Below are 20,242 nucleotides of genomic sequence, written 5' to 3' on the forward strand. Positions count from 1 at the left end.
ACTCTCATATGGAAAATAGGAAACTGAAGTTCGTTTTCTATTGCAGATCAGGCAAGATGGACTTGATTCTGACTCTCCCATCCAGGGGAAGGACTCCTTCTTGTTAGAAATTTGTAGCTTGCTCTATCCATAGTATCCATTTGTGAGTCGGGTGTTTTTTAAATGTTGTTTTTAAAAAGAAGCCATAAGAAAAACAATATCACTGGGAGTATTTAACTACTGTTAAAAAATGTAGGAAAAAATGTACCCCAGCTGCTCAGCAGGAGCTGCCAGCGTGTGTGTCACTACTGTGCAGCGAGTGTGGGGTGAGGAACCCGAACGGAGCTGCCGTCAGCTGCCTCGCATTTCCCACGGGCAAGGGTCTGCACCGGGGGAGCTACTGGAGAGCAGCAAAGGTGCCGCGTGAATCCTGGTGTGCCTTCTTGGCAGCACTGGACACTTGTTTAACATACAGCCAAATTGGATTATCAAGTGGAAAAATTAAATGCTGAGCAAAGGATCACACCTGAAACGTCTAGTATGTCTGCAGTTACTCAGAGCAACAAACAGATTTTCCATAAAGGCACGGAAATCCCGACGTTTGCCAGGGAGCTGATAGAAGAAGCGCAGCTGGAAACATTTCCTGGTGTCAGTCCGTCTGTATTTGGCATTACACAGCGCTGGCGTTATTTGGTGTTCAGCTTTTGAAGGGCATCTGGATGTCAGGCTGTGCGTTGTGCCGGGGAATGGTGCATGTGCATCATGTCCAGTCTCATTCATGTGTTTCCCAGTACCTCGAGCCTAAGGTTAGGTTGGGTCCGATGACCAACACTGATTCTGGCGGTAATTACAGACACAACACAGAAATGTTTAGCATAATATCCTGTCTGCCATGCTCTTCCTACTGTCTGGAAATAAGGCTTTCCTTGCACAGTACTTAGAAAAACAGCCAAAAAATATAATTGCTGATGAATCTATTCGAAGGTCTGACTGCCATCACCATTATTTCTCCTCACTGCAGCAATATTTTTAACTGAGGAGAAGGAAAACATCCTACAGTGTGTCTAGTTCCTTTTTTAGGAACATTTTACACTGTATTTTTAACACTGTACAAGAGGTTGGTGTGTTCCAGTGCTGTCCTGCAATGATCTCTGTAATGCCCAAATGTGGTATAAGTCCCTTCCAAACCATGGAGGCTAGGGAGGAAACCACTTTTTAGGCTGGTTTCACTTTCAAGCATCACTTTCTAGAACCCCATGGGCTGCCATATAACTGGTTAGTGCATACACCTCTGCAGGATCAAGTCAGGTCTGCTTTAAAACACAGTAAATGGTGTTATATTAGTTGCTGCTCCTGTAGAGATAGCAAATAAGGGAAAAAGACTAAATAATTTTCACTGGGACATTTGGGGCATAGAAAAATATTATGGCACTATTTCCATTGTTAACAAAAAAATGTGTGTTTTTTTTTAACAAGCAAGACAGATGATTTTCAAGCATTTGCAGTACTCAGTTTTGTAGTAATATAGAAGTCCTATACTTTAATTCAGTTTTGTTTGAAAGATTATATTATTTTTTGCACTAAAAAGCATGTGCTCCCTTCCTACAATAATGTGAAAGAGCAGATTTTCTTCTCCTTCCTCACTACGTACAAAATAATTGGATTTATTTTAACGCTGTGGTACTAAACAATGTTTACCACTTTATTAGCTAGACACAGTGAAACATGGCTTATTTACTACCCAGCCAGAGCTGGAACCAAACCAAAGCCCTGCACACAAACAGCCCTGAAAACTGGAGATGCTTGGATCAAGTTCCAAAATGGTTCCAAAATGGCAAGATTTCTTTAAACCAAAGCATTGGGTCTGGTCAGTCGCTCCCCATTTTGGCAAAGCCTGAACGGATATGACATTTTCCCCTTGGATAAACCACTTTTTGGGTTGCACAGTTTGTGAAATCCACTGTTTCTGTCCTCGGAAAAAGGGATGCAGAGGAGAGAGAGGGAGGCATTCTGCTCACTTTGGGGACAAAGGACTCTGCTTAAATAAGCTCCCCTTGTGCTATCCATACACACAAGTACAATCTGCTGATTTGGGGCAGGAAACCTGTGCATTATATACATGAAAACTTGAGGCTTCTCTGCCTGGGTGTGTCTCCGGCCCCAGGTCTGTACCCTTGGGTTCCTCCAAACTGTGAGGTTTGTGCATGAATGGGAGCAAGTGACAGAAGAGTGTGCACGTTTCATCAAAACTGGAAAGAAAAGAAAAAAGTGCATCAATTCACTACAGCAGTCTCCTACTGAGCGTACACAGGAATTTCGGTAGCTTCGTCGGGCAGAATGGGAGCACCGAGGGCCTCACACCTTTCCTGGATGCGCACAGGATGGGGGCTGCCAAGACACGTCGTTCTGGTGGCTTCCGCATCCAGGGCTCCGAGCTGGTGGCCGCCATCCAAGCTGAGTGCTCCACAGCCTCTTGAAGTCTATAAAACTGCGTTTCCCTCCCATTAAGAGGGAAAACACTTTCATGTCATGTTGCTGTAAAAGTATCAGAAAAGCTAATGTTTTCTCTACACTCCTCATTTAATATTCTGTGTAAAAAAGTCTGCCTGACCTCAGTATTTGAAAGGGATAAGGAAAAAAGTCCAGAAACTCCCAACCCCTTTGGTTTAGCCAAAGGGTTTATTACCATATTTATTCTATGGAAAACCTCCAACTCTGCAACCCCAGGGAAGAGGGAGTACAAGCGCAGGAGGCAAAGATGCCACCCCCTCTTGTGGCAACTCTTCCCCCTCACCCTGCCTGGTGCTGGGAGTATTGGTATTGAGGTGCATGGCTTTCCTGTCTGCCACTCTTACTCAATGTTCCTCACACTACTCTTCAGAGATGGGAAAGGGGCTGGGAAATTGCCTAGCAGGAAAAGATCTGGGGGTGCTGGTCAATAGCCAGCTGAACATGAGCCAGCAGTGTGCCCAGGTGGCCAAGAAGGCCAATGTCATCCTGGCCTGTATCAGGAATAGTGAAGCCAGCAGGACCAGGGAAGTGATTGTCCCCTTGTATGCAGCACCAATGAGGCCGCACATTGAGTACTGTGTTCAGTTTTGGGGCCCTCACTACAGGAAGGGCATTGAGGTGCTCAAGTGAGTGCAGAGAGTAGCAACAAAGCTGGTGAAGGGACTAGAAAACAGGACTTACAAGGGGCAACTGAGGGAATTGGGGTTGTTTAGTTTGGAGAGAAGGAGGCTGAGGGGAGACCTCATCACTGTCTACAACTACCTGAAAGATGGTTGCAGCAAGGGGGGTATTAGTCTCCTTTCACAGGTGACAAGTGTTAGGACGTGAGGAAATGGCACCAAGTTGCACCTGGGGAGGTTTAGATTGGATATTGGTAAGGATTTCTTCTGGAGGAGGGTGGTCAAGCATTGGAACGGGCTGCCCAGGGAAGTGGTGGAATCCCCACCCCAGGAAGTATTTAAGAGATGTCTGAAAGCGGTGCTTAGAGACATGGTTTAGTGGTGGACTTGGTAGTGTTAAGTGATGGTTGGACTTGGTGATCTTAAGGATCTTTTCCAATCTTCATGAGTCTGTGGTTCTGTGAAGACTGGTGATGCGGGCACAGTGCTGTGCTGGGAGGCAGGCGTCTGCCACAGGTTCACTGTCTGACCACAGGCAGGTCACCTCATTTCTCTGTGATTCAGTTTTCCACCTGTAAAATGGGGATAATAATAGTCCTGTGCTTTACAGGGGTGAGCCGAGGACAACTTGCCTGCTCTTTAAGCAAAATGTTTAGAGGATAACTTCAAAGTAAAGCTAATAAATGCAAAAATACAAGTCACCCTAGCAATGTTCTGCCTGTGCGTTTATAGTGGCTTGGGAAAACCATTTGTATTTGTTATATTTTTCTGACAGAGTTCTTCAATTTCCTACCACAAAAACAGGTTCAGTGCTGCTACCTGCAGCAGCCGGCAGGGGAGATAAGGTTGGATAGGTCTTCTGATTGGTGATGGGGAGTGGAAAGTGACTTTTGGAGCTACAAGCTGAGGGAGGAATCCTCTGACAATGCCCAAAACTGACAGAATCTGGGGCAGGCGCTTTGCTTGGTGGACGGGTGATGTAGAGACATGTGGTGGTAGGCCTGGGAGCAGTGTGCCCTGTGGAGGCCTTGGGAGGACGCTGCGTCTTTGGCTCATTTGTTAATTCAGGAACAAATGTAGTGCCTGGACGAGCTTCAGAGGGGAACGTTAATTGTTGCCTCGCTGGCCTGAGCACAGCCCTTAGCGCAGGAACTGCTTACCCCAGGGTCATGGGATAGCTTGGGGCCAGGCCGGGCCGCCGCAGCACAGGGTGCCGTGAGGGCAGCGCCTGGCCGGCAGAGGAGAAAGCAGGGTATAGGGAGGTCAAACTGCTGGCTTGGAAGCAGAAAATGGATGATGTGAATTTGAAATGAGGAATAAATTACACTGGGGGTATGGATTTGGAAAGATCTGAGTCTTGGCTCCGCAAGCCCTTGGTGCAGCCCGCTGAAGCTTAAACTAATCCAAATGTATGAGGTATTTTACACATCTTGTATGACTCCGCGTGTTCGCGTTCAAGGCCGGTGTCAGGAGCCTGAGGCTTGGGGCAGTGTCCAGCTTTGCACTGCTGACAAACGAAGCGTTTGCTCTTGACCCACCAGAATGTCAGATAAAAGTCTTTTTCATCTTTCCCCCTCGCCTTCCTTTTTTTTTTTTTTTTTTTTTTTTCTGGAAGCCCTAATGGGTCTCTTTAACGATGAAACCGCTGCTATATAATATGTCTTTTTATATTTTAATTTTTTTTTCCCCTCTTGGGATAATTTATAGCACAGTGTGGAATCTGAGACAGTTCAAGCTGTGCCAAAGGGCCTGGCAACAGGAAGAAATGCCGAGCCACTGCGATTTGGAACCATAATACAAGTTATAAAATTTAATTTTAGAAATGCAGCTACTGGGAACTGCTTTTAAACGTACATTTTCCCCTTAGTGTATAAAATGGTCCTGTGTCTTGATTAAGCTGTTAGGGTGGCATGAAAGAGCACACTGTAGAGTAAGGGACATACAGACCTTTTCAGAGATCGCTTGTTGCTTATTCACCGATATGCAGAATTGGAAGCTGGGTGTATATAAATGTTTAAACATTAAATACTCTGAGGACATGTGGATTATTCTGGGGAGTTTTGTGCCAGTCTGTTTCACTGCTGCAGCCACGAGCTCACAGAGGACTTGCCACAGGAGCAGCATTGGCCACCTCCTGGCGCGGAGGGTGGAGAGATGTCAAAGGCAACTTTTTGTGGAAAGACAATGAAAATCAGGAGCGGACAGGCAGAAAACTGTGGTATTTGGCAGAAACCATGGATAATGCCATCTTTAAGTAGAACTAAATTTGGCCTCTGGGCTAGACAGTAGAGATGTGTTCAAGTGAGGGTAACAGTGCCCTTTCTTGTAGGAAAAAAGTAGAAGGGACAAAGATTCGCAAGGCAGCTGATTTCTGGAGACAAATGCAAAGTGCGGAATTGGGACTGGGGGAAACGGAGAGATGAGACATCCTTAGTGTATGTTCTATACTCAGTCTTTGAGGTTATTGAGCAACATGGCATTTTGTGACAAGGCTACACATAGGATCCCAGAGCAGAGAGCACTCACAGGCAGCAGTTAGAAATGCATTACCTTATTCCTTGCATATTGCTCTTTGCTGCTAGCTAAAGTTTATCCTGAAACCAGTCCTGCTCATGAGAAGACAAGGTGTCTGCCCTTCCAGCTGAACCTGTCTGTGCCCCGATGGTGCGCTGCCTTCCAGCTCCTTCCCTGTTCCCCCATCCTCCAAGGGCTGCCCTGGGGCATGCGGGCCCCCATAGCTTGCACGTGGCCGAAGCTAACTCCTCTGTGCATTGGCCTGCACTGTAATGTCAGCACCAGCTTTCCTAGAGTTGGATGTCTGGTGGGACCTCATGTTTTGGAAACTCCACTAAGGGAGACTTCATGACCCGCCAGCTGCAATTCTGCCAGCTTCTGGTGTTTCTTGCCTATTTCTGTCTATAAAACCATTGCTAAAGGATCCAAAAATGGGATTTGTTTGGGTTTACTATTTTATAGCCCCCTAGTACTTGTCTAATTATGGCACTTCACAACAGTCTGAGATTGAATTTCTGATGAGTTACTCCAATGCAGGTTTAGCACAGCGGCCACCACAATTTTCTTCCTTTTATTCGTCCCAACAGATCTTACTCCTTCCAAAAATGCTTCCTCTCCCATTATGAGGTGCAATAGGAAGGTGCACTACACTTTTCAGTGAACCTGTTTTTTCAGAGTAGGCCATCTTGGGCTGCCCCGTGATATGGTTTCAATGCATGACTTGTTTGTGTCTCCTGATTTTGCAGAGAGCTGGGTTCAGTTTAATTGCAGATAGCTGCTAGCTGGATAGGTACTTTGCCAGTGGATGAGGGTTTTCTTTTTTTTTTTTTTAAAAAAAAAAAGTCAACAGACCTCATGTATCAGTGAGATTTTCTGATCTTTTTCCCCCCCCTCCCACAATAGGACATCGTCAGAAACTAGATGAGCAGACAAAGCCCGGGAGCTTGTCCTTTTCAGAGCGCCTGAGTGAACTGGAGCAGTTGCGTCGTACGGCCATGAGGGTCAGCCCACACCACCCAGCCCCCACACCCAACCCACGAGCCTCCTTGAACCACACCACTGCTTTTAACCCTCAGCCTCAGAGTCAGATTCAGGGTAAGTACCCAAAATCCTCCCCCTGCTCGCCCAGCGCCTGCCTGGCCTTGCTGAGAGCTATGGGGCTCGGAGGCATTCCCCCCTTGCCCCTGCCTCTCTTTTTGGCTGTCCTGAGATCCATGGAGGCCTTGCAAGTCTGTTTTCTTGCAAAGGTGCATTATCATAGGCCTTTTCATATGTGTAGGTGTATTTCCTGATGGGTAGTTATCAATTAATTGTGTGCTTGAATGAGAGAGAATTATGTCAATGCCTTGCTTTGACCTTTGCCAGAGAGACAGTTGCAAAGAGAATTTTACAAAGTGCTTTGTCCCCTGCAGAGGACCTCTTAGAGACAAGATCTAAATGTGGGCAGGATGGTTTGAACATATTTCTGGGGCTGGTGGTTATCCGTTGGGTTGTATTTGAACAAAAACCTGCCAAACAGTGACTCTGGAGTCCGATTTCCTCTGAGATGCAGGCTTTGATGATGCCAGTGAAACCAAGCAATTCAGTTTGAAACCTTATCTGCCACTACTGGAGTTGAGTCTATCACTAGTAAGATCAAATCTGCTACTGAAATCTGCTGGAACTTCGTAAGCAGAGAATCAGGTCGCTACGTAATGATAGCTGATAACACACTTTGCACAATGTATATCAAGGTGCAGGTTTGTAGTGAGATGCCTCCCAAGCGAGGGTGCAATATGGTACTTGTAGTGAGAGCTGTTCCCAGTGGAGTTTCCTTCTGCTCTTGTAATTGAGGTTCTCTGCTGGTGCTCTGGGGGAAGAAGGTTACCATCAATTCCTGCAATAAGTTCTTTTTTCAACATTTATTTTTTAAAGCCAGGGTTACTCTTTGTTGCATACAGAAATGGTTATCACTTGCAGAATGCAATGCTTGCTGCATCTTTTTATTCCCAGGACCAGGGAGGTCTTTGGCCCAGTGACATCTACTGTAAACCTTCTGTTGACTTCACTGAATGCAGAACCAGGCAGTTTTGAGAAGCACGGGAAATAAACCAACACATTGCCACATATTATATTCTAAAAAGAGGCAGGGAAAAAGCAAATAAGCAAACAGAAAGGTTGAAGGACCACACAGTGTCCTTTCCTGGGTCTCATCCTGCACCTCACCAGCCTCCCTTGGTTTTCTGATCTGCAGAGCAGACCACGTTGGGATTCCCCTCTGTGCAGCTCAGCTCCTGCAAAAGCAAATGCCCATGCTGTTGCGGCTGCTCAGCAGCCTGCAGCTCTGTGGGTGGAGGTATCGGTCGCAGACGTTCATTCCTCAGCTTCTCGGGAACACTATATGCTTAGCAGAGTATCGGGTTCAGCCCCGTGTATCCCCCTTCCCTTGTTCCACATGGAGGTCCCTTGCTGGGACGGCTTCACGCCCGTCTGGGGGCTCAGCTGCTCTCTTCAGTAATATATTTAGTATATTGCTCTGCTTTGCTCTTCACAAACATGGTTTTAATGTGTTTCACCTGTGAATGTAGCTTGGAAGGCGGTACCAGTTGAATTGCTGGTGTTTCCTCATCGATACCCTCCTCAAAGCTTCCCTTGAGTTCCCCTTTGCTTCTGCCTCCCCAGTTTGCACGTTATCCTAAGACCCTCCTGAACAACTTGCTGAGGCTGCAGCCTCTACCAGTGAAATAACCCTAAACCCGAAGCCTCTTTGATGTTGAATCCCTCTGCCGCAGGCACCTTTTGGCTTGTAGGGCTCGTCTTTGTCCCACTGTTGCAGCAAGGCAAAAGGGCTGCAGTGGCAAGGAGCTACAGCACCATCGCGTTTTGTTCAGTGTTCAAAGTAGGGCTGGCTTTTGGGCTGGTCTCATGAGAGATCTCTAGGGAGTACGGGTGTTTTCATGCCTTTTATTTTTACTCAACAGCATCATGTTTCAGAAGGCAGGCCCCCAAAATGAAATGCTTCTGACCCTTTCCACCCTGTTGCCATACCGTCATGTACTTCTTCATGTCCTGAAACACATTTATTAAACTCTCACTGAAGAGAGTAGGGGGGCTTTTTATATGGGCGTAAGACACAAAAAGCCCATACATTGCTAACTTCTCAGCAGCAGCATTGCGCCGTGCTTTAACTCACACTGGTATGAATCACAGGCTACTCCTCTGCTCATCCAAGTCCAATTATCTTTTTTTTTAAAAAAACAAAACTAACTCAAAATAGACATCTCAGACTAGTTCTTGGATTTAAAGGGGCAGGTTGCCATGCCACTAAACCACTGTTTATTTGTTGAGGTTTTCATCTATAAAAGGATTGAGGTTAATTTTAACTTCCTATTTTACCAAGTCTTGAATTTGAGCATAAAGCTGCTTGTGTCATGGATACAAGTCCAAGCAAGTTAAGAGACCATAAATTGCTATAATCGAGTTTTATGCTTCTTTCGTATCACAAAAAGCGAGCAAGTACACCTGTTCATTTAAAAGATCTAACCATAACCAATTCACAGACAAAAGGGGAACCGAAGGGGAGAGAAGGCTTCCACCACATCACACATGTTTTAACTTGAAAGATTACTTTGTGCAAGTACCAAGCGTATCGTGTCAAAGGATTTGACCTGTGCTCGCAGAGTAAGGAAATTCAGTTAGAGCTCAAGCGCCAGCTAACACTTCATCCTTAACTTACCCCTTCCTTTGCAGAGAGGAAAAGAAAATAGAGCTATGTGAGCTGTGCTGGGTTGTTATTTATGAAAGTTTAGGTAAAATCCTCGACGAGCATTGAAATTTATATGTGCCATAAATGTAAATCTCTCTCTGTATATATTACGGTTGAGTTTCTTCTAATACCAGTCTAAACTAGACAGTAAATACATAATTACTGGTTTTATAGTGGTTAGTGTTAACCAGCGTAGGTAGATCCATAATTCAAGAGTTTTAAAAATATGATTTTATACGGCTCCTTTATAGTATGATTTATTAAGGGTCAATAGAAATATTTTAAAGGTGTAAGTCATCAGCCTGAGAAGGTATTCTTTTTGAGGCAATAACATTGAGCTAACAAATAACATAAGTAAGTTAGGGCATCAGGAATATCATCCAAAAATGTGTACAATTAAATTATTTCAATTTCAATCCTTTTTTTTTTTTTCAAATTAGCCCAAGAATGCTTCCAACTAATGATTTATTAATTACCCATAGGTTAGAAAAATTAATAAAATAAAGTAATTTTTCCTGTCTGGGGAAAACAAACAATCATTGTAATCACTTTAAGCTGCATGCTTCTGTTTCTGTTTACGCTTTTATAGCCTTAAAAATATTTGAGCTTGCTTGCTCACTTTTTTTTTTTTTTTTTTTTTTTTTTAATTTTGTAATCTTATATGCTAAGTTTCAGCTGGGACCATGCTTTTATGACCAAGTCTTAAATCCCTGGAAACAAGAGTCTGTAATAAAATTGCTGACAGATCTTCAACCAAAGCAGAGAACTAGCACTAACAGCAAAGTAACAGAGATCATGGCGAAATCAGCTCTTTGAATTAGCAAGAAACATAAAGACAGAGAGATTATTCTGTTACAAGCCAGCCTTTTGTCTTCCTCCAGGTGCAGTGTGCTTTGTTGAGGAGACATTTCAAGGTCCTTGCTATCGTAATCTCTCTCCACCAAAACCAGCCAGAGTTTATCAGGGTTCCCATGAACCAGGGAAACGCAGCAGTGGAGTCAAGGGCAGTGTTTAAGCGTGGGGAATTAAGATGGCTTTGTTCTTGCCATAACTGCATCCTGCCCTAACTTTTAATATTTCCACTTTTGAATCGGCTTAGCCGGCCATAGGTTAATAGAGCCAGAAGCGCGTGCAGGGCAGCCCTTCCCAGAGGCTGGCAGCAGGCACAGGGCTGTGGCTGTGCCTCCATCTTTCATTGCTGCAAAACGCAGTTTTGGGGAGCTTTGGAGAATTCTAGCTGGTGTGCGCACCGCTCCCTGCCAGGACAGATAAACAGGCTCCCAGACTCACAGCCCTTCCCCTCATGCGTTGCCACCTACATTTTCACGTTCTCTCAGGCCGCGTCTGCCTCTCCCTGTCATTCCCTCGGCACACGTATCATCATGTTCCCACTTGATTCACCACCTGACCTCTCCATCCCAAAATACAGCACGTCAAACAGGTGCCGCCGGAGCTCAGCACGTTGCCTATCAGCAGCTCTCCCACCTTCCTCGACCAGCAGGGTAGCGTTGGGTGGCCACTGGCAGCCCTCATGTCATTGCCAAGCCGCGTGGCCAGGGATGCAATGCTCCGGTGCTTTTTCCTGGATGTGCAGAGCTCGCCTCCCCAGCCCCACATGCACCGGGAGCGGGCAGCCAACATGCTGGGAGCATGTAGGGTCAAGGCAGGAGGGACACCGTGAGAAGGAGAGGTGCTGTGGGCTCAGAACTTGATTGCCACAGCCACCGGGAGGTCGCAGGAGGTTTGCCGAACGAGTGGTGTTTTCACAAAATATTTTGCTAAGCCGATCTGTTTAGCTGGAATATTTCCAGCTGGCTCTGTCAAAAAGGAGATTTTTATAGAGAGAAATATCTTTCTACTGACGGTACAATACATTTCTTTGATTCGCATATATGTCTCAGCAGATAATACTTTAATATTGCCATGAATAACCTCAGCAGTTTTTCTTTTTAAAGGGTACGGTGTCATCAGTAGCAGACTCACCCTGCTATTTACTTGTTGTGTCATAAAGCAGCCCGCGTACGAAGAGATGCGCACGCTGCTGTGTGAACCAGATTAGCTTACTCAAAGCAATTCCTCTCTCGTTCAGCCCAACAGAACTCTGCTTCTCGTTTTGCTCTGAAACTAACACCCTGGGTACCTATATCTTAGAGAACATTCACGAGGCTGTAGTACATACAGAATGTACTCTACATAATAGAAAAAGTGGATTGTAAATATCAGTGTGTCAAAGATATACGCCATAGGTGTGTAATATAACTAAATAACCTTCAGCTTCACCGCATCCATTCTTTCTTGGCTCCAGCTCTTTGCGTTGCTTTTTACTTTGCCAGTTCACCCCATGTGGAAATCAGCTCCTTGCAGCGAGATGCGTGGCTTTCATTTGATTTGCAAGGTTCTTAAAACCAGTTGGGTCCTCTCCAAATTTTAATTTTGACAGGGATAAAATTTTGTTGCCGTGACGCGTTACCTCTGCCAAGCCTTTGCTTGTCTGCAGGGCTGGTTCTTTGTGACATAAGAGAGGGGTTGTTATAGCCAGAAGCAGCCCAGAAATGAGAGCGGTCCTGAGGAACTCCCTCCATTCGGGGTTAGAAACATTTATTCCACCATCTCTTCCTCATCGCCTTCTCACCTGACAGAAGCAGGCCACCAGTTTTGCCATTTTGAGATACCATAGGTGGGTACTCTATTCAGAGCAAGATAGAGAGTTAAAAAAAAAAATCTCAGCTGAGGTTTGGATAAAGCCATGATCATGTAGTGTTCAAGAAAAATTAACTCAAATGGCACTGGCTGTTAGTGTGACAGGAGGAACAGAGACCTTACTTTAAGAAGAGATTAGCAAAACCAGGTTAAGTCAGGGCACCAAAACAAAGGCTGAGAGGGAAGGTAATTGCAGTCAATATACACAGCAGAGAAGCTCATCACCAAGGAGGGAGAAGCACCATTGGCATCAAAGGACAACGCTGGCTTGGGAGCAAGTGGTTATTCTGTAAACTAGTCATCAATGAATTTAGCCTGGAAATTGGAAGATGGTTCCCACGTAACAGCGTGGCCCTGGCAGCCTTCCAGGGGGGTGATTAGAGACAGAAAGATGTAATTTAAGATGGATCTTGCTGTGTTATGTAAGCGCACAATATAGGATGTGGCTGGGCTGCTCTACCCCAGAGATGCTTTCCGGGCCCATATTTTGTTCCTTTTGATCAGTTCCCTGCACCTGTGGCTTCACCGAGGCCAAATGAGAAACTTTTCCTTCTCCAGGACAGGCAGTGGGAAGCTCAGGGATGTTCTCAACACTTTGCTCTGTCAGATCTCAGTGCTGAGACGAAGTCTTTGCCTGCAGACTCCCAGTGCATTCCTGGCTCTCACCTCCTTTGCCAGGTCTCCAGTGCTTCCCAGGACAGATCTCAGCCAGGTCCCCAGCAACAGCACCACCAGCAATACCTCCATTTCACACCATGTGCAGGTAGTTGGGGCTGCAAACCTCATGACTGGTCTGCTGAGGAGAAGACTTTCCCAGTTCAGAGTTGCAGGAAGCCATCCAGCCACGAGGTTTCATCCTCTCCAGCCACAGCTCACAGTCTGGTCCCAACCGGGGCAGAGCAAGGTGAGGAAGCAAGCTCCTCGGCGCCTGCCCCGGGGGCACCAGCCTTGTCCAAGAGCCCTGCCAGCCTCCTTGCAGGCAGCTCTCGAAAAGAAAGGGCTTGAAACTGCTCAGCTTTTTCATCAACTTAACGCCCTAATGGAAAGAGTTATGTAATGGTGTTTAATCCAGAAGATTTCCAAGTGTCGATATATTTAAAAGATACCAATCTTCATATTCCAATTGCCTGGCACTTCCTGAGATTAAAAAAGCACTAGATAAGGCAGCAAATATGTTCTCAGTCCCCAAGCAACATCTCCACTTACACAGATTTTCCTTCTGTTGTTTTTGTTGTTTGTTTTTGTTTGTTTGCTTATTTTTTTCTGTCCTCAATATGGAGCATCCTGGAGGACAACTTTAACTAAAGAGAGGGAAACCTTGGTTTCAAAGCAGAAGGAAAGGAGCTTAGACTTTGTCAAAGTCATTCTGCATACCATTTGGCAAGCTATTTGGAACTTGATGTTTCAAAATTTTTTAGAAAAACTTATCAAAATATTTTTGGTAATGGCCAAGTATCTTGGCCCCCAAGAAATTAGTGACAACTACAGAGATGCCTTTGGAAATGCCTCTAGCTCTCTGGCTGAATATTTTGGGCACTGATAAAATTTGGCAGCTTGTGCCCAACTAGTTTTATTTTTCATTAATCAGTCCATGTCTTTTACCACATGAGAACAATGTCAAGCTGATGGATACTGCTAAGAGAAACAGAGCCTGCAGGTAGGAACAAGTATCCCTGTTTCAGCTTTTAACTTGCACAGCGGTTCTCTCTGTTTTGCTTTGGTCTGCCATTCCCAAATCAGTAAGGCAAACCCCACACTCCGTTATGTCTCTGCAGAAGCAGAGGCACCCTTTGACTCAGTGCAGGACTCCTGTAGGTGCGTTGATGTTTCCAGCCCAAGGCAAGTGCTCTCAGTAGCCACCGTGATGGTCAGAGACAAGAGTGAATTCCTCGGGCTCGCTTCTTGCTTATTTGGCTCTTGGATGGCACAGCAGTGCTGGAGGCACCTTTCCGAGGTCTTGCCTTCCCGTTTGGGGCTGCAGAGAAGGCTGAACATCTCTCAGGAGCACAGCTTTCACACAGCCCCCCCTGTACCTCCATGATGTTCCATATCTGCTGTTGAGATTAGCTGTGTTTCTGGGCTCTCCTGCTTTTCCATGGGAACACCTTATCCTGGTTCACTGCCTTTCTTGCCCAGCACCAAATCCCACCTGTTGCATTGGCGTGCTGAAGTCGTCTAAAGCAAATATCCCTGCCTGCCCCAGAGGCAGGTGCTCCCAGTGTCGTGAACCTTGGAGGGTAGCAAGTGGCCGTGCACTTGTTAGCATTTTAGCATTTGAGCTACTCTTTGCTTTTGGGGTTATTCCTGACTGGCCCTTGAAGCATATTCTTGGCCTTTGAATAGCCCAATTGTGATGAAGATTAAAAGCTCTGATTGCAAAACTCTGGTAAATAAAATCTCTCTTAGTTCTTTACTGACAAATCCAGTTTCTTTCCATAGCATTCTCTGCTTTAATCCCCTCTTGGCAGAACATGACATGTTTTGATACCAGAGCTCAAATTACCTCCCATGGTAAATAAAACAAACAAAAAATAAATAAGAACTCCTTACCCTAAAAACAAACACCCACTGAAAACAGCTTATTATTCAGCTGATGCTGCCCATGTGCCAGGAGATACTGCTTTGATTTTGTAATTGAATGTATTATTTTCCCTCAAATACTGAATTGAGCCTTTCCAAACCTGAACCGCTGGGGGGTTAGAGCAGAGCCATCTAGAAAACAAAGAAGGAAAAATACAAGGAGAATAAACACGGGTTAGTCCCTAAGCCCAGGCAGACCTGAATCCACCAGACCTTCTCATTTTTCTCCTCCAAACTCTGCCTCAGCTCAATGGGTCTGTGCGCAGATCTCCCTTGCGTTGTGGTGTAGATCTCTGCCTTCTTCACCCTTGGGCTTTTTTCCACGAGGCAGGGGGCTTCCTTCAGAGCCCCAAGTGCAGGCATGCCCTTGCCTTTTCCACTGATGGTCCCATCTGTGTAGAGGGTTCACAGAGCTCCCCTTGCATGAATGAGTACACGGTACACCATTAGTAAACTTACTTATATGTGTTCCCTATGTGTTCAGTATATCGTGACCACTATAAAAGGAGATTGCTCGCATGCAAAGAACAGTGTGCTTGGATGTGCTCTGTAAAACAGAGGAAACACACTATATAGGCAAACAGATGATTGTCTCCGTCTGAGCATTTTCATTCTATATATACATCTCTTCACTTAAAAGCATAGAAAAACAAAGGCATGGGAAATAGATCCATTAAAAAATTGTGGTTTCGCTCTGAAGGTCAGCTCGATTTCTGACAGTAAATGCCTAGGTCTGTTTCAGAGGTTTATTCCGTTTATCTATACTGGGCAAGATAATCAGTTCAAGATTGGTGGTTCTGAGAGCTTCCAGGTTTTGGTGCTCAACCCCAGGCACTTTCAGGGAGCCTGGATTTCTGCAAAAAGGGATGCTTTCAGTGTCTTTGATTAGGTACCCAAAAATGGAACAGGATCACCAGGCTGGCTTTATAATCTAAACAGTTGCGGTTTACATCCTTTGCATTTTTAAATAATTACAATTACCAGAGCTTTTAGGAATGACTTGGCCGGTTCAGGTTCTTATTTCCTGAGGATCAAGTTCAGGTGATCATTACTAATGAAACATAGTGCAGCCAAAAATCATTCTCATAGCAAAAATTTACATAATCCCTGCTTCATTCATTGATAAGTTTTCAGTATTCAGAGAGGTTGCTGTAGACTGCTGTGTTCTGTGAAATGTAGAAAAGACAACATTTTGTCAGAAATGTTTGTTTTATTACTGTAGTGCTGATTTAGAGCTAGCTGAACTAGCATGGTGTTTATGATGATTTGAGTTATCACTGCATACAGTTACTGAAGCTCATTTAATTTTAAAAATCCCAACTCCAAATGATAATCCTCATTCTGCAGGAGAGCACGTGAATAACTGCTCAAACAAACAGTCTCTTTGATATCCTTGAGACCTATATATACATGAGCAATTTTACATGCAAAACCATTTGCAAATTCAGACTTAGTATTAATTACCTGATGGGGGAAGGTATCAACTAGAGAACAGCTCTGCTCTGCCATACCTTACAAAAGTGAACACTTGTATTAACTTGAAAAAGAACCACACAAAAGGGACTGAGACATTTCAAATGAGTGCAAACCAAGGTTTGCCAGCTGATGCTCTCCTAGGTACAACTGGATTGCTATTAGATTGCCACTGCTTTGCAAACACCGTTTTGAAACCCCCTCTTTTCAGCTTTTAAACACATACCTGGGCATTTGTGCCAGGCTCTTGTGGCAGTGGCACTCCCCAGCCACCACCTTGCAAGCCCTCTCCCATTGCCCAGGTAAGCCCTGCAGATGGATGTGGCAGGGGACCAGCCTGGGACCTGCAGCTGTGCCAGGGTCAGGAGTCAGCCCTGGCCCCAGGAAGCCTCTGCCAGCCTTCACTTGGCAAGGGGCCGTGTTGGGAAATGCAGGAGGTGAGTGAGATCCCACAGGACGCAGGAATTAGAGCCACCTGGGAGCAAGGTTAGCAGCCATCCCCATGGGTCACCCACCTCCATCCCCAGATCTGCTACAAAAACGGGGGCAACTGGAACCGAGCAAGGGCAGAGGAGGCTGCTGCAACAAAACAGCCACTAGTCAGGGGCTTGGTGCTCAGACCTGAAAGCCTACCGAGAGCACGCATTTCGTGTGCTGCACACTGCTCTCCTCATACGGTGTGGGACACCAGGGCAGGCTCCACCGTGAGGAGCACAGGGGGAAACCAGGCAGAGCAGAGCTTGCCAGCAGCCTCAGGCACTCCAACAAGGCAAGGTCTGTCATGGGTCACCCCAGCATGACCGAGGTGGCGGGGTGGGTGTGGGATCAGTCCTGCATGTGGCTGAGCCACCACCTGCACCCGCGCTGCCTGCCCGTGCCCTCACCGGGTGAGTAACCCAGCCAGACATAGCTCATGGACCGCTGGGGTGAAGCAGGTGAGAGAAGTGAAGGCGGAGAGGAGAGAGTGCAAAAACAGGTTTTCCTGGAAAAGTGAAGGAAACACATCCTTAAAAAAAAAAAAAAAAAAAAAAAAAGGAAAAAAGAAAAAAGGGGGAAAAAAAAAAAAAAGAAAGAAAGAAAAACAGCTGTGCTAATTCTTGTGCTTGTTCAATCATGTTCAGAGCTGAACTCCCAAGGAAGGAGAATGGTTTTGTTTCTTGAGGGTGGTGCACACTGAAAGCGTGTCCATGTGATTTCTGTATTTGTACATTAAACATTTCCCCAAGATGTAATTCCTTCCCTCCTGCACTTGGAATAAAGCGACTTTACAAGAAGTCCTGCCTCCAAACAGCAAGCAAAGGAGGGCTGTTGGGGCAAGATAGGGCAAATGTAAATGTGTCTGAGCTAGCTGCTCCACCCAGCCTCTCATCTTTATATGAAAAAAAAAAAAAAAAATGTTTCCAATAACTGAAACAGGCAAGGTCTGATCCGTACAGACGGTCTGCAGGCATCTGCCCAAGAAGCTGACGGTTGGCTGGTACATCCTCATCTGATTTATGTTGTGTGTGTGTTAAGCCTTAAATTGTTGAGTCTCTGGCTGGCTGCAGTGGTATTACTGGATGGTTGGTGTATGTTTTCAGCTCACAGAGCTGGCTCTGATACTGGGGTTGCTGGCGCTGAATCAATTCCAATCTCACACCTGTCTGAGACAATGAGGGCCTTGTTGCACACATCTCCACCAAGGGCTGTCATATAACTTATTTTTCACATTTGAAGAAGGAGGAAAAAAAAATAAAGGGAGGACTGAGGAAATGCTGTCTCCTTACAAGACACATTCCCAATGCTTTGAGGCAACATGCCCCGCTTTTCTTCAAGGGAAAACAGGTTTACAAAACAAAGGCAGTGGAGTGCTTGTAAAAAGTGTAGCTTGATCTGGCAGTTAAATGTGACTAAGGCTTGATCTCTGAGGACTCACACTGCAGGGCCATGCCTGGTGGATTAGGCATGGGAGACGGGCACCTAGATTTTCACAGCCTTTCTGAGAAGTTTACCTCCAGCTGGGTCAGCGCTATTAATAGCTCCTTATCAGTTTGCCTAGCACCTGTGTCATTTACCCAGCACTGTGGGGCCACTTCTTGAGATCTCGGGGGTTGTGAAAGGTGCCAGGCTCAGATGCCAGCGTGGCCGAGATCCTCCAGTTCCTGGCACTGAAGTGGCTCGGCCTGGGTGGAGGATCAGCCTGGCTCCAGGCATCGTTAACTCCTGAGGTGAAGGCAGGAGGATGATTTTTGTCTCGGTCGTCTGTCTTCACTGTTGTGCTCTCCCTTCACCCACTCCTCCTCCTCCAGTTCTTGTGCTCAGATATCTCAGATGAGCATCCTCTGGAAACTCTGTTGTTGGCTCGCTCTTTCCAAGTGTTGCATCAAAATGAAGTCAGATTTGTTTCCTAGCTCTCTTCTAGTTAGGCAGTACTTCTGGTTGTAACCCCAAGTCCTTTCCCAAACTTTCTGTTGTGCCCTTCTCCAATCGAGGTGAATGGAGAGGGAGGGTGGGGCTGTAGGCCTGTCCCACACAGACTTTTCTCCACCAAGTATGTTAATGGTAACTTTTCACCAAGTCAGAGGGGAGGCATTTGACTGAGCATTTCATTGGAGCAGGAGTTTGTATTACTGCTGAAACAGCCCCAGAATGCCAGTGGCCTTCCAGATCCCCTCCACATAGCTGTTTGCCACATATAAGCAAAGGCTAGCCGGCAGGTGTGCTGCAGTGCCAGCAGACGTGCACCACACAGCTCTTGGTGATTAGGGCCATCCCTGGGTGTGGAAGACTGGTTGTGCTTTCCCACATCCTTTTTTTTATGCTTCTACATCCCAATCCCCTCCATTTTTGCCAGGGCTACCACTGGTCCCACCACTGTGGCCTTACAGGCAGCGGTAGGAGGGCAGCCTGAAATGCAGAGCAGCTCTCTCATCTCGTTCCTCCTCCTCTCGACTCTTACCTCATTCCTTTTCCCCAAAACACCTTTTGAGGAGATAAATAGGAAGGGGAAAGGGCAACACCAGAACCCTGCTCACATCCAGGGAGTTTTGAAAGGCACAGAACTAGACCCAGAGACAGATCTCCAGCCAGTGCAAGTTGGCATTGCTCTACCGAGTAGGCCAGCCGAGGATCTGCCCTTGCACCTTGTCGGGGTGGTCTTCAGCATAAAAATAAATGATTAACCATGCAATGAGTGAACATAAAGACAGATGGTGAAGTATGCTTCTGTTGGTACTTGCACGTCTTTGTTTCAGAATACAGAGAAAGGCCCTGCGGTGATGAAATGCAGACAGGAGTGTGATGTTATCTCACACCTATAAAACTTGCTCTGAGTCCACTGGTGGCCACTATCCAGAACTGCTGAGTTCAGACACACTCGGTTGTACTAAGTAGAAATGGCACTTTCAGTCTTTAGTAAACAGCATTTTTGCCCCAGGGCCCAAATCCTTCAAACATTTGCCTAGGTAATTGTCTGTTTTTGCCTTCTAGTGTCTCATCATCAGCTTATCTGTAAATTCAGACTGGCTAAACGAGCATGTGAAGATGGGGGAAGAGCTGCTGGAGAATGGGGGAATAAACCATTCCACATTTAATTCACTGGCAGGAGAGGCTAATGCAAGTGCAGCTAAGCAATCATTTTAGGATCACGCAGGGGAAAAAATGAGTAATACGGCATATTAATTTGAACAGATTAAAGAGCTGCACACGTAAATGGAAGAGGTTTTTGTTTTGTCTTACTGGCGGTTCCAAAATATCAACAACTGCAAGACAGCAACAGCAAATTTATGATTTCTATTTGAACTTAAATGCATAGTTCCAAGTGTTGCCTTTTTTTTTTTTTTAAATTTGAAAATGTAAATATATTTCAATTACAGCAATTTCCGAAGTTTTTTTTTCTCTGACCAAGGCAGATCTATAACCCAAAATAACTTACTTTCTTGCCATCACATTGGATTTTTAAGCTAAATGTAACAGCCTTTGTTTGCTTTTATTCTTACCTGTGTTCTTTATGAAAGAAAACTATAATTATTTAATATTTGATTGCTTACATAGTAAGATTATGTTTAGCTTTGAGATAGATTCTGAAATGGAAAAAAGTTCTTTTTGCTTATAATAATGACTAGCGATCTTGCTCTCCATG

The 20,242-nt window shown here is 45.5% G+C and overlaps 1 protein-coding gene across 5 annotated transcripts in view; it reads left to right on the forward strand.

Moving 5' to 3' along the window:
* The window catches only part of RUNX1 (RUNX family transcription factor 1), a 173,459-nt gene that overhangs the window by 133,288 nt on the left and 19,929 nt on the right, over window positions 1-20,242 (forward strand). For 3 of the 5 annotated variants that reach the window (XM_084511705.1, XM_084511706.1, XM_084511707.1), the window contains one exon: window positions 6,528-6,719. The exons of the other annotated variants lie outside the window; for them this stretch is intronic. In XM_084511705.1, coding sequence (XP_084367831.1) covers window positions 6,528-6,719 — 192 coding nt within the window. The remainder of the gene's footprint in view (window positions 1-6,527; window positions 6,720-20,242) is intronic. 5 annotated transcript variants of the gene reach the window in all.

The sequence above is a fragment of the Aythya ferina genome, assembly GCF_964211825.1.
Source record: "Aythya ferina genome assembly, chromosome: 1".
In the NCBI taxonomy this organism is placed as follows: Eukaryota; Metazoa; Chordata; class Aves; order Anseriformes; family Anatidae; genus Aythya; species Aythya ferina.